General features: G+C 37.2%; 1 protein-coding gene across 1 annotated transcript; it reads right to left on the bottom strand.

Annotated features, from left to right (window-relative positions):
* Positions 1 to 566: 566 nt before the first annotated feature.
* Positions 567 to 11,350, bottom strand: slc25a1b (slc25a1 solute carrier family 25 member 1b). Its single transcript, XM_006804685.2, has 9 exons — positions 10,997 to 11,350; positions 7,609 to 7,716; positions 6,085 to 6,184; positions 5,357 to 5,495; positions 4,170 to 4,254; positions 3,879 to 3,983; positions 3,658 to 3,773; positions 3,500 to 3,573; positions 567 to 2,074 (listed from the first exon to the last, which is right to left on the bottom strand). The coding sequence occupies exons 1-9, from the start codon at positions 11,106 to 11,108 to the stop codon at positions 1,960 to 1,962; spliced, it is 954 nt and encodes a 317-aa protein (XP_006804748.1). The 5' UTR covers positions 11,109 to 11,350; the 3' UTR covers positions 567 to 1,959.
* Positions 11,351 to 14,290: the final 2,940 nt, after the last annotated feature.

Raw genomic sequence — 14,290 nt, 5'->3', positions numbered from 1 at the left:
GACAATATGCCAAAAAATAATCCACCATGGGTTCCGTGGGATTTTGGATCTTATCTCAGCAGTCACAGGGCAAGTGGCAAGGTATGCCCACGACAGATTGCCATTCAGGCCTTGTAAGACACTCTAAAGCCCCATAATACCTAGGTTATACCTACTTGAATACAGGATTTTTAAGAGAGTTGATTATTTCTGATTGTTTGCATTTATTATGAAGCCACATCAGAAGTTTGATAGCCTTAACCTATGGTTCCCAAATGGTATGCCTAGGGACTTTGTGTCAGCCTTACATTTTTGCTGCAATATACATAATGAATATAAAAGCATTTTATCACATTCTGTCAATGATAGCTAATGTCTGTTTGGTGACTGTTAGCAAAGAAGAGAACATTTGTGCACAGAAAACCACAAATTACCACCAGTACTACACACAACAGTAAGTAATCACAAAAAATTAATATAGTACAACACAGATAGCACTATTATTATTAACCCTACACATTCAAAGAATACAATGCTTATTCTGACAAAAAGTTAGGAGAAATTTGGATGACGGATTGAAAGAAAAAAAGACCATACCAACAGTCTGATCCATGTTTATTTCTGAGCATTCATATTAGAATTAAGAAGATCGAAGGCACAATACCAGCTTTTAACTCCTGGGTAATTCATTCATTCATTTATATATATATATATATATATATATATATATATATATATATATATATATATATAAATATAAAAATGCATATAATATTCACCTGTTAACAAGAAAACTCCAGAAATATTTAAAAATTTCTGACAAAGTGTGACGCTCCTGCAGGTCTGGTTAAACAGGAGGCTGAAAAAGGCAACATGTGGTAAACATTGTGTCTCCTCCACAAAGACATAAGATAAGCCAACTAATTTAAAGGCATTGCATGTAAACAACCAGACTCCATGTCTAGAACTCCAGTTAATAGCATGGCATTATATTTTCAAGCAGCAGTTGGCACATTGGGTCATCAGTTGATTAAAAAAAGAAAAGGCAACTAATATTACACAGTTAAGAATAAAAAAAAAACTGCAATTAAAAGTTAATGACAAAGGAATGAGATGGAAGGCACTATTAACACCATTTCTCAATGCATGAAAAAAAAAACCTAACAGTTCGAAGGATAATAGAAGACATGAACTTATTAGACACTGACTGGAACAGAGCAGTATGTGTAAATTATTCTAGTCTTTAGTGACAAGATTAAATAATCATTCTTATTTGCAAAACACCACAAAATGAATTATACAGCACGTAGGCACTTTTAGTGACATTAGTGAGTTAACTGATTTAAAACATCTCTGCAACTTAATAGTGAACCCTCTTTACCCACAAACACTTTCTTTATGGAAATGTGCATTTCTAAACAATGTGAACATGTGTATTATCATTTAAAGAAATGCTGCATCTTCCACAACTGGCTACTCTGTAATCTTGACTTCAGCCATGCAGTTCTTAATGTACCTGCAGCTTTTGGAGCATTTCACATCCTCACAATGGTTTCTAACCTCTCTGACAACTTGCATATAAAAGGGGTTTACATTTTTGATTCAATAAATTTGAGTCAACTCCCCATAATTTTAACCTATAGTTTATATATTACATTAGGTAAGTAAGTGGTTTGTCTTTGATTCAGTACGTACAAACTTTAGTTCCTTGTTTGTGTTGAGAGCGCTCTCAGTTCTCTGATTGAGCAGGGTGAAATAATGTTCTGTGGAATTTTTAAAAAAGAGCATCTGTAAGCAGTGATTCTGCTAGATAATAGTTCCAACTACTGTTTGCTGGGCTATAAATAAATCAAGAACATACCAATCCCTTTCTTTCTTTCTTTCTGAAAAATCACTTGGAGGTAGATATTTGAACCTAGAAACAGGATTTAAGGAGATTGGCCTGTCATGACAGTCCTGCTTATTTAGCGCCACTTGATTTCAGTCCGTCTTCCAAACCAAGTTCAGGAGCTTCACAACTTCCTCGTAGATAATGAAGACTATTGCGACATCCATACACACCCGACCCAGCCGAGGCACAGTACCTTTGTAGAACCTAATGAAGTAACAGACAGTGAATGTTACATTAGGCAACCATGATATCAGAGTTTCACAATACTACAGGGTCAATAAAAATAATTTTAAAAAGTTAGTGGCAATAACGCTATAAGCCAAATTTAGTCATTTCTGACCAAAAATATCTATATGAAGCCGTAGATCATAGGTGACAGAGCCTATAAGTATAAATTCAACTTAACTAAAGTTTTAAATATTTAAATGTATAATATGTTGCTACTCTGCAGTAAATTATTTTTATTTTTGTATTCATTTATTCATTCCCTAGTTTTTGTTATATTTATGAAATTACAGAACTGTAATGAAGTAATGACAATGTAAGGCACTTGCAATTATACAGTGCTTTTCTAGTCCTACTAACCACTCAAAGCACGTCAGACTATAACTCACATTTAACCATACAACAGTTTATTCAATATACTTTGCACACTTCATCTACCTCACACCCAATGTCCAGTCACAAGTTGACCTAACATTAAACTGTGGGAGGAAGCCAGAGCTATATTTTTATTATTTTTTATTTTTATTTTTTACACCTGATGATGTGACCCTAAATGAATTAGTCTCTCCTGGGGATCTTTTGCTTGTTAGACAAATGTGTAAACTGCTACATTATTGAGCCACTACGGGGAAGACCGGAGTACAGAGGAGAAACCCCCGCAGGCACAACAGAGTGAACATGCAGACTCGACCCAGAAAGAGCCCAACCAGTGTTTGAACCGGTCCCGTGACGTTACAGTGCTAACAACTCCACTACTGTGCTGCTGACTACTTTTTTAAAGAACAGTTATGAAGTGGAGGATAAAATATCAATTAGCAGCTGTAGACCTAGTCTGAAACAGAGCACCTATAAAGCTATACAGACAAGCCATACAAAGTTTCCCTGTGAATCAAACTAAAGCAACTTTGACATTAACGATAACGCCTTGAAAAAATGGTCAAAATGAAGATAAACAGATGAGTTTTCAGTTTGTGTTCCTCTGGTTATCCAAATCTTACATCATTCTGATTCTGAATTGTCTGTAGATGTGCTGTGAGCTTAAATACACCTGTGTTTTTATTATTCCTCCAATGAACAGGCTTAATCTCAGTCTATAGTATAAAGTGGGTTAATGGATAGATGGATAAGTCACCACACACATAGGATTCCCTTCCTGAAACATCCCCCAAGGGATGTATGTGTCCTACCAGGCTTGAACCAGGTACGTTAGGCAGATGTGTAAACCACTACACTATGCAGTCATTAACTAAATGACATGATGTTCTCACCAATATAAATGTGGTAACTGACAGTTTAACAGTTCAAACAAGGCCAGATCCAACAGTGAGAATAAATAGATATACATTTAAAACCTTTAAATCATTTTTTTCTCAAAAACTATATCAACCAGGCACATGAACTTACGCCAGTGGTCCCTCATGCTTCAGGATCTTGACCGCACAGTCTACTGTGCTTTTGTACTTGTGCGCTTCAAGGCCCTGTTGGAAAATGTGCATATATACATGTTAGTTGGAAAGCTAAGGGATAAACTAGGAAAACTGGAAATATGTTAAGGTACTGACCTGCATTCTTGTCTTAATGACATCCAGGGGAGTGTTTCCGAAGACACTGGCAGCCCCGGCAATAGCTCCAAACAGTCCAGTTATCAAAGGGTTAATGGCTTTGTTGGGGTCATCACCTAGGCGTCAGAAAAAAAAAAAAAAGAAACAAAAAAAGTTTTTTGTTTTTTTTTTACTGCATTTTTATTTGCATCAAGTGGTTGCAAATGTATTGACTCCCTTACCTTTGTACCAGTTTCTTAGTGAAGTCATGACATAAAAGCGGATGGCCTGGTTTGAGCCTTGTTTTAGGACAGTGGCTGTTAACCCTTGATAAGTCCCCTTTAGCCCTAAAAGTGCAACAGTAAAATAATCACTTTTTCATGACAACCTTCATTACAGCTTTCATATTTATCACCTAAAATGAATTCATGAACTTCTCAGAAGTCATAAGGAGGATAATTATCTAAATAACACATGTGTATAAATGGTAGGAACAACAGGTGGCAGTATAATGCAACTGAAGCCCTTCTTACCTTGGGATCTAATAATCTCCCTCACCCCATGGAAAAATCCCCTGTACTTTGGATTTGCTGATGTCTGATCGTGGATGAATTTGACCTGCAAGGACAAAGCTGAATTAACTATTAAGTGACTGCAGTATCCCATAACTTTAATTTTCCAATTGTGTTCGCAGCAGGAATATTAGTTTTGTGTTTTTATTGTGTTTATATTTTTTATTTTGATGCTTGAAGTTTTTAACCGTATAAAAGGTTTATGTTTGATTCCATTTTAGTTTATTAGTTTCCATTTTAGTATATGATATCTTACTTCACCCTGACTCATTCTTACTGTATTTCGTTGCGCTGTACTTCAGATCAATATGAGAACCATGAAAAAAAAATGGTGTCATTCCAAAGATTTAACATATAACCTATAAAATCAAATTTACTGCATTTTATGTGTACTCTCTGGGGAGATGATTAAGTGTGAAAGCTTTCATTCTACCTGTTAATGCTTTCAGTGGAATCTTAACCAGAGGAAAATGATCCAATTTAGAGTTCAGCTGTGGGTTCGACAGCCTGTTTACTGAAAATTTAATACATGTAGCAAGTTATGGTACGAAATGGAAAATGCACCTATAATTAACATTACCATTATGCACCACTGTCAGTTTTGTCGATGTTTTTTGTGAATGCATCACTCTGATCCCTTGGTCAAGTGTATTTATTGCTAATAGAGCTAATTAAGGGAGCACTGAAGCACTTTTTCTCAGCATTTAGAGAAATCAGCTAGCCTTTCTTGTGGCTGCCACACAGGTATTTCTAGGTCATTTAACTTAGTTTGGAACCTGTCTAAAGAAACTTTATCAATGTTAGGCTGACAAATGTACCTACCCTGGCAAAGGCTAAAACTAAGAACATTTCCTCTATATTGTTATTTTATGTTACTGTAATACCATGCCAAGATTCATATACCACACAAGTAAGTTTACTTACTCCACTAAAAGCTACCTTTGGCTCCTCCCTTATTCACAAGGGACTGCACCAATGGGTTGTTCCATTTATTTGATTTGATTTGATTTGATTTGATTTGATTTGATAGAAACACCAGATATCCTTCCTGATGTAAGCCCAGAGAGATTTGTATCTCCACCACACGTAATAAAAAATATTTGAATTGAAAGACACAACATGATGTGTTTAATTTATTTTTTTTTTACCTTAATTGTTTCCATAGGACAGACTACAACCACAGCCTCTGCCACTCCAGCTCCAAGGCCACAGAAAAATCCTTGCTTGCTGTCTAGTTTGCCGCTCTCATCACGCATCTTATTACCGAGGAACTCAAACATCCCAAATCTGTAGAAGTGAGAGAATTTTTTTAAACAAACTCAGAGATACATTTCATCTCACTTAGAAGCCATTAATAGTAACAACTTTCGGGCTTTCCTATTGTGAATTGCACTAACTAATGAATTAACATTTGGCCTTTCTTACTACAACCATGGCATGTACTAGGAAACTCCTGAAGAAGCTTCAGAAGAATATAGATTAGGTCTGGATGAGAAAAAATCCTGGCAAATCATCAATCATTATTCACAAGTGACAATCAAAACTAAGAACAAATAAAAAAATAAGCAATTACCTTTATTTACTCATATGGCTATAAATTTTAAATCAACTGATCAAATATTCAGTTAATCATAAAGCAAATACAAATCAATGACAAATCTTTTGATAATATCGTGTGATATTATCAATAATAAACATTTTTATTTTGAGTTTTGATGGCATGATGTTATTTCTACACTGTAAAACAAAGTGAAAACCCCTGAAAAAAATACTGAAGTTAAGTTGGAAAAAAGTTGCTGTAAAGTTAATATGACTGTGCACATTCCAAAACATGTTTAGTGTGCTCATTTGCTTTTTGTTTGTGGCGCTGCAGTACCTGACAGCTGCTTTAGGTATAGAGCCATAGACCAGCGAGCTTAGACCTCTGTAAAGACCCCTCACACCATGACCTTTCACTGTCTGCTTCACACAGTCAACTGCAGAGGGAAGGAAACAGGATAAATGACAAGAGAAAAAGCAAAAGGAAGCAGCTTTTAAAAAGAAATTTACTTTGATCCACTGGTATCAAAGATCAGTTGTGCATATGCACAGTTATAAAAAAAAACTCTAACTGTTAACAGATAAGACTGAATTTGATGGAAACAACAAAGTCCTTTGTACCGAGGTTTGTACTGTGTACTGAGTTTCAGTACGCAAGCACGATTTGTGCCAAAGTTCATGAGCAAAGATCAATTTACTACACAAACACTATTTGCTAATGTCTGCGCACTCACAATGCTTGTTATTCCAGGTGTGTAAGTCAGGAGAGCTGTGCAAACAGCCGAAAAGATTGCGACAACTTCAAATCAACATAAATGATTAAACAATTAATGATTAACACCCAGTACAGCTGATCCTTAACTGTTTCAAGTAGCCATTAAACAAATACGTTTTTACATCATTGGAAATTCTGCATTGAGCTGAGTCGCGGTATCTTCATGCAAACAACTTTAAATGTGTTTATTACAGTGTTGGTGTTATTTGCTTGTTCTGGTTTTTCATTTTCAAACGCATTTTCTGTATTGTCTACTGTATGTGTCGAGCAATAATTTAAAGATGATGTTTTGTTGTGTTTTTTCTCACCCATCTGAGCCATTATAAGGCCCAGTCCAGAATGCCCATTATCACTGTTTTGTCAATGAGTTGAACTTTTATCTATTATTATTCCATGTTTAACATCCTTTTCAGCTATTTAGATCAGCATGTGCAGCTTTGATTCTCCCCCAGATCCAACAGGAGTCAACTGCCATAAGTACAAAGCCTGATTACTAGGGGGTCAACTGTCTTGTGAAACTGGCAGAGCAAAGTTCAAAGGACAGAAACGGTAACTTGGCCCACCTCCTCCACATTGTCTGCTTGTAAGGGTCGCCCACAGTCATTCAGATCTAGATTAGCCACCTAATGTCAATAACTGCGCATACACAGCTCCTAACCTGACCTGAGAATTGCAATTTTGTATTTTAATAAGTAAAGAAATCCTGAAAGTATTATTCATTCAGATTTTTTCCTTCAACAGTATCTATCATTTCTGTTTAAATAATTAATCTTTGAGAATAGATGGAGAGATTCAGAAAGATTTCTATGGTAGTTAGATAAGAATACTGATACCAGTTTTATCTCTGTGAAGTTACAGATACTCTGCTAAACTGATATCCATATTACCGATGCTCTGAAGCCACTATAACAACACATAAGTTCTATTAAAAATGTTAACTCTACATCAGCACTGTACTTTATGTAATATAAAGTACTGAAGCATCATAAGGTATGGTAAATATGTTTTTTTTAAAAAATTGTGATATCATCAAAAGTGCTAGAACTAAATAAAAAAAGAAAAAGACAACATTAAACAAGGACTCACCAATGCCTTTGTATTTAGGAGGATTGGCCTTTTCATCTAGCTGCAGTTGTGTTTTAACATATTCTGTTGGGAAGGTGATGCAGATCTCTATGCCTCCTGCAATCCCACCTAAAGAACGGGCAAGAAGGAGGGGGAAAAAAGAAAATGCTGGTTTCAAAAGAGTCAAAACGAGCTATTTAAAGGACTAAAATATTTATTTTTGCAGCTCACACAAAATAAAATGCAATAAATTTAAAAAAAAAATCAAATAAATAAAATACACACAAGATGCAAGCCATGTGACCATTTAAAAGAAGCTCAAAGGAATACAGATAAAAACCTTGGTGTGGTTAGGTGTGAAGGATATTTGATACGGTTTGTAGAATAAAAGCAAGTGTGAAAAAAGTTGCTTTTCAAAAATGTTAGTGAGGTGCACATTAGCATTCACCACATCTACACGGCACTGTTTCACAGATGCCTGCTATACAGTTATTCATGTACAACTGCAGACTAGCTCCACCTTAAAAGCCTGGTTGCTACAGATCTGCAGTTGAACAGCTAACAAGCATCTTGCAGCTGATTGGCTCAGCTGTTTTTTCAGTTGTTTTCTGACTACAGATACTCCCCTTGGCCCATCTCCAACTCAAGGGGGTGTGTAGTCTCCATACACATTAATGTGCAGCAGGATGGATTCAGCAAGGTGACAGCGGCCCAGTTCCTCGACTACCCAGAAGGGACAAGTTTAAATTACAAGTAGTAAACTGTCAAAGCATTAAGAACTGTAAAAAGTGGGGTAAAAAAGGGGAAAAGCTAGACAAAATATAGGTTTTTTTGGCCAGTGTGCTTCTGGGCTCAATGTGTTGAGAGTATCTGGCAATAACGGGGAAAACTAAGAACTCAGTGGATGAAAATAACGGCTTTAATGTGCTTTTTCACTCATGTTTACTTTTGGATTCATTCACAATACAAAGTTCAGTTCTGTGTTGTTGTGTAACATGCATTCTTTCAAACAAATGTCATGCAGAAAAATCCAACACAGCAATGGTTCTAGCTCACACGCAAACAAGCAAGCGGGGCTGTTTGTGAAAAAAACAACAACCCCTTAATTACAGTCTGACTAACCACTGTCTTCACAACAACATCAATCATGGTAGCATTTTGGCTACCAGCTCATTACATAAACGGCGCCATTTATGACACACCCAGGCATAATTCTGTCTAAATAGAAAAAACAAACAAACAAAAAAAAAAACAGTCCGCATCAAGACGCAGCTGAGTAGTACCTGCAGCTCGTTCCCCATATTGAAGCTGGAAAAAGATACAGAACTGGTTTATTAAGTCCAGCATGTACAGACATGCCGAGCAGGAATTCTGAAACTATTTTTTTCCTTTTTAAAATTACTTGCAACAATAACAAAAATGATTTCTATAAAGAGAAGGCACGTGGTTCCTTAGGAAACATTAAAACAGCAATATTTAGTAGTATCTTTTGAAAATGTTACAGTAGGAAGGAATGTAAAACAGACCCAAGATATAAAAGGTTATTAACAGTATGACCTGTACTTTTTCAGAAAAAAAAAATCATACATAAGTATTTAATTTACATTTACTTTTTTTTTTTTTACTTTATACTAGCAGGATAAGAGCGCATATTGTGCCAGTAAACTTATGAGGTAATAGCAGCATATAGTAATTCTAATATCTTTGAACAAGCCAGGCTAATTGCTTCATCTTAATGCTGTGTTAACCAGTGAGTGACATAAAAGTGGCCATGTACATCTTTTACATAGTCTGTGACATCACATGGTGTGTGGATAATCTCCCATTCACACTTGCTAAACACTATCAAAGTGAATAAGAACTTCAACTTTCCCATGAAAGCTATATGAAAGCTGTATGTTTGTAAAAATGCAGTGAGTCAAACTGTCAAACTACACCTTTAAAAAAAAGAAAAAAAAGTAGAAGATGGCATTTCAGTGCCAACAGAAAAATGGGATTTCTTGGCAAAAATGCCTCAACAATAAGCTCCATCTATGTACATCACATATATACTGGGTTATTAATAGTGTGTTTTACAGTACTTTTGATACAGCCAGATTATTCCCATTATACAAAGTTGGATATATAAAGTCCTCTTCTAGTGTGCTTCTAGTCAACAAGTGGTCATTTCTGCCAGGATTCAATGAGAGAGAGCAGGAGCAGGGGAACCATATTTGTGGGCCTCTGAGGACACCATACACAGCCAGCACATCAGCAGAAAACACCCACTGAACTGCTGACTGTGACACAGAGAAAAATCACATGGACATGTGCAGCTTTATCTTTGAACTTTTATAACAAGTTTCACAAAAATGGATTAAAGCTGGACCTAAAAGCAAAGTTCAACAGAAAGCTCCACTTGACATTTATAATCTAGGACCAAGCTTAATTGATATCTGGCATACAACCAGATCCTAATGTTAAAAAATAAGCTTAGTAAAACTGGAGCATGTGTGTGCATGCTAACAATGTTGCAATGTTGACTGTCCTGTACACACTGTGCCGTGCAAAATATGTGTATGTCACTGACTGACCAGTGAAACCTGCAGGACACCAGAGTTCATTTCACTCAGCTGTCTGAATGCTAGAGTCTACAAGTCCCAGATCATACCAGCTCCTCTGGCCCCAAGCTGAGGAGCTGGGTTTGTCACAGCAGGCTGCAGTGCTCTGTGCAGGCAGGTAAGTATTTTGTACCACAGCAGACTCACATAGACCTTCTGTTCATGTCTTAGAGGCCATAATTATCCCTCTTTTTAGAAATACTTTAAATTTTGTTCTTACCACATCAGAGTTTGCTTGCTGTAATTATTGCTCCTATTCAGACTGAATCCTGGTTTAATGTTGAACTCTGACATTTTTTAAGACACTTGAAAACTTAAGATATGTTTATCTACCCGCTATTTCCTGATTATGGTGTTCACAGATAAGCCTGCTGCAGTCGACTATAAAGGGTGGACTGCTAACGTCTCAAAATAACCATGCTGTACATGTACAACAGTATAATACTTAGCAAAATAGTAAGACGTGTGCGAAACCCCCTTTCCTGGACCCTGGGTCATAAAGAGGCAGACTTATTTTAAGTTTATCATTTACCAAATTGGTAAATGTTTTGGCTGAACAGACCAAATCTTCCAAATGTCAGGTTTTCTACAACAAAAAGAGAAACAAGCAAACACTTTAGCCTGAAAAGATATGAAAAAAGAAGATAATAATAGTGATAACACAGAGGCTGAGCAGCAGATGTTTGCCGGAGACACTAGGAAGTGATTACTGCCATGCTCTGATCCCACCTGCAATTAAAGGCTCACTGTTGAAACTTCGAAACAAGTTGCAGGGCGGCCTCTGCTCTGTCCCACATCAACTTTCTTACCTGCTAAAATGGCCTTGCCGGGATCGGTAAGTTTGGCTTTCCCCGCGGGAGCTGCAGCAGCCAAACACTGGGGTCTGTGAAACGGGCTGACAAATGTGTTTTGTCCAGACATGACTGTGGTACTCCGGCCTAACTTTCTTTTTGAAGTTAATCCGGACCTCCTCTATCGCCGCAAACCCAGCCAGCTGTGAGTCCTGGTGCAGTCTGGGTGTTCAGTGCAGCGGCGGCGGAAAAAATAAAAAGGCGAGCAGGCGGTGCTGAACATTGGACTTTTGATGCTGGCTAAGAGTGCATGTCTGTGTACTTTTTACAGGGAACTTCCCTCCGTGCCATACAGAGGTAGGCAGCGTCGACTCAGTATTTATTCAGGGCGGGGCAGGACGTGTCACTTTCCCCCCCAATACCTCAAAACGCCATATTTGTCACAAACATTTAAGGAGGACCGGCCTCATTAAGCGACCTACTTGACACGCCTCTAGAGGGCGCCGTTTCTCTTCTTTTCATTCTTCTGTGCGGCGATTAACCTCGTACAATTGGACTTATTTCCGCCACCTGCTGGGCTGGAGTGAGTGTACGGTACAGGACTTTATTCTGCAATATTGCAAAAACAGAGTTTGTACAAGTTCTAAAGTCAATATTTCATATGACTACCTTTATTCTTAACACGGGCTGAACTTTCTTATTCCTTGTTTCCCTTTGTCAAGACAGTCACCTTGCCACTGAGACCATTTCTGATGAGGAGTCAGGAACAGCATATGGATAAACTGTAGGGTTAAATTCACCTCTTAGTTCCTGTGTCCTGTGCAAATCTTTTTCCTTTTTCAGATTACTTTGAAAATCTGCTGTTGATTTTTTTTTAAATGGTTCCTAAGTCACTTAACAAACAAACAAACAAAACGTGTGTGAAAACGGTAAGGTACAAGGACTTGACTGAAAATGACAAGCAGCCAGTGTCCAGTGAAACACTCTAAATGATGGAGAACTATTTCACAGGACCACTTTAAAAATTACAATAAGGTAACTTCTTGAAAGTAAAATATGATGAAATATGCAGTGGCTCAAGACCTCCGCACAGAGCTCTAGCTTAACCATTAATTTTCCTGTAACTTATCTAACATCACATTAACTGAAGTTGGATAAAGTTAAACTTTGATTTGTATTAATGTTTAACCCTGTACCCATTTCTTCAAGAGGCTTTGCCTTTTCCCAGATGCCATTTGGGGACAGAGAGAGATTGAAGTCCTCCCAGTTTCTCATCACATCTGAGGGTAAAAGGTCTTAATATCCAGCCTTTTATGTTAAAAGTGATGCAGAGTGCTGCAAGAGACTTTTTCTATATGTGCTTTTGAAAAATATAGTAAATCATCTTTATTCTTAATCAAAGATATAATAAAAGCATAAGCCTGATTAATTTGCTGAATGAGAAATGCAGTTTGAGTAATTAAAACTGTTCTAATGTCTGGATTATGTAGACATGATCCAGTTTGGACTTTGGAAAATAATGGTTCTAATGACAGGCCTCTGTCACACTGAGAGTCTGACTTTGGTGTGAGTGAGTGAGTGAGGGAGGGAGGGAGCAAAGTTGAAGAGCCACTGATCTAAAAGAATATCTGATTTTAACATGACTGATTTGATAAAAGAAATTGTACTGAGTATAGTGTGATCAATAAACACTGAGTTTGAAGTGAGAGAAAGTATTCCTTTGTATTTGAATTAAAAAGGGATTTGCTAAAAATGGATGTACATATGAGATTAAGCTAATTGAAATAAAATTACATAAACCGAATGAAACATGAAGTGAAGTGTATTTATATTTGATTGAATGTTCATATGTAATAGAAATTTCAACACAAAGAATAACAAAGCAAAGAAGAAAATATAATTAAGTGATTTTAAAGTTTAAACTTTGCTTTAAATCATGCATGTGGAAAAGTCAGAGAGAGGATGATAAGGTGTGACTGGACACCGGGTGATTAGTAGTCAACAACAGTATATGGATGTCAGATTGGGTGAGGCCAGATGTCATCTCAGAAAATGTGATGTCCAGAAAGAGAAGGGATGACCGGGTATAAAAATCTTGTGCAGATGAGATGAAGATTTCTGCCCTTTGTAAGATGTTCACGGCCGAAAAGTGCTGCAGAGACGCCAGAGGATTTAACAGCTGCCCAAACTATTAACCTGCAAATTGGTCTTGTATTTTTTGCCTTTTCCTCTGCTCATTTTTGCGGTGTTATATTATAGAATCAAGAGGACTTCACAGAGCACAGGGATAAGCACAACTTCAGATCTGGATGTGCCTGTTCTCTCCAACTTTTCTCCTCACAAAGATCAGACAAAAGTTAGCATTAGCTCAGAGTAGGTTCATTAGATAAGTATAATTCAGATGATTTGATTCCCCTTTGATTTGTTCCTGCTAAATTGTTCTAATAAAAAAAAATCTAAGGAGTGGACATTCCCTTTTTAACCCTTTGTGAAACAGTAAAGGTTAAAACCTGAGTATTAATCTCCATTAGTATAAATAGCTCGTACAGGTTACTCCAGCCCTTTAAAAGTAACTGACCCCTGGAGCTTAGTTTTCCAACCTGTTATATTTAACACAGTTAGTTACCAAGTGCACTAATCTACAGGGCAGTTGTCGGAATTGGTGTGGCTGGTAAGATACTGACCGGGCATGTAAAACTACTCAGAGTCTGGTTTTTAAATTGTGGAGGCAGGGTAGACACCTGGATGACTTTTGAGGCAATTAGAACTGAGCGAGTCCCCTCAACCATCTGCCCCATTTAAGCTCTGTATTGCCGACTGGGTAATACTCATAGGATCAGAGATTAGGATTAGTTAGAGAGCGGATCCAGACTTCCTGTATTGGAGTGCTGGTCCCAGAGATAGACAAATGTTCTTTTGAGTGTTTAAATAAAAGTTGCATTGTCTCACTATACCAGTAGAATTGGTCATCTATCAAACTGAAGGTTGATGGGTCAGTTCCCCAGCTACTCCAGTCTATATGTCGAAATGTCCTTAAGGAAACCACTAAATCCCAAGTTGCCATCTATCGGAATGTGCATTGTCACGGATTCAAATATTGGGGATGGATACAAGAGGAAAACCAAAATAACAACACTGGTCCGGCCGGGTTGAGTCAAACGATGATTTAATGAATACACGCGTGGGAGATGGACACCATACAGCAGACAGCATCAGATCTCAAAATGGTGGAGCATTGATCAAACTCTTATAGCCTCTAGTGGCCCCCACCTAATCATAAAAGCCTAAACATTCACATTCTTTCTCTCACAC

This window comes from Neolamprologus brichardi, chromosome 7 (assembly GCF_056152115.1).
Source record: "Neolamprologus brichardi isolate AB-2024 chromosome 7, ASM5615211v1, whole genome shotgun sequence".
Lineage (NCBI taxonomy): Eukaryota > Metazoa > Chordata > Actinopteri > Cichliformes > Cichlidae > Neolamprologus > Neolamprologus brichardi.
Note: the sequence above shows the minus strand (reverse complement) of the source record. Positions and strands in the feature narration are given on the sequence as shown.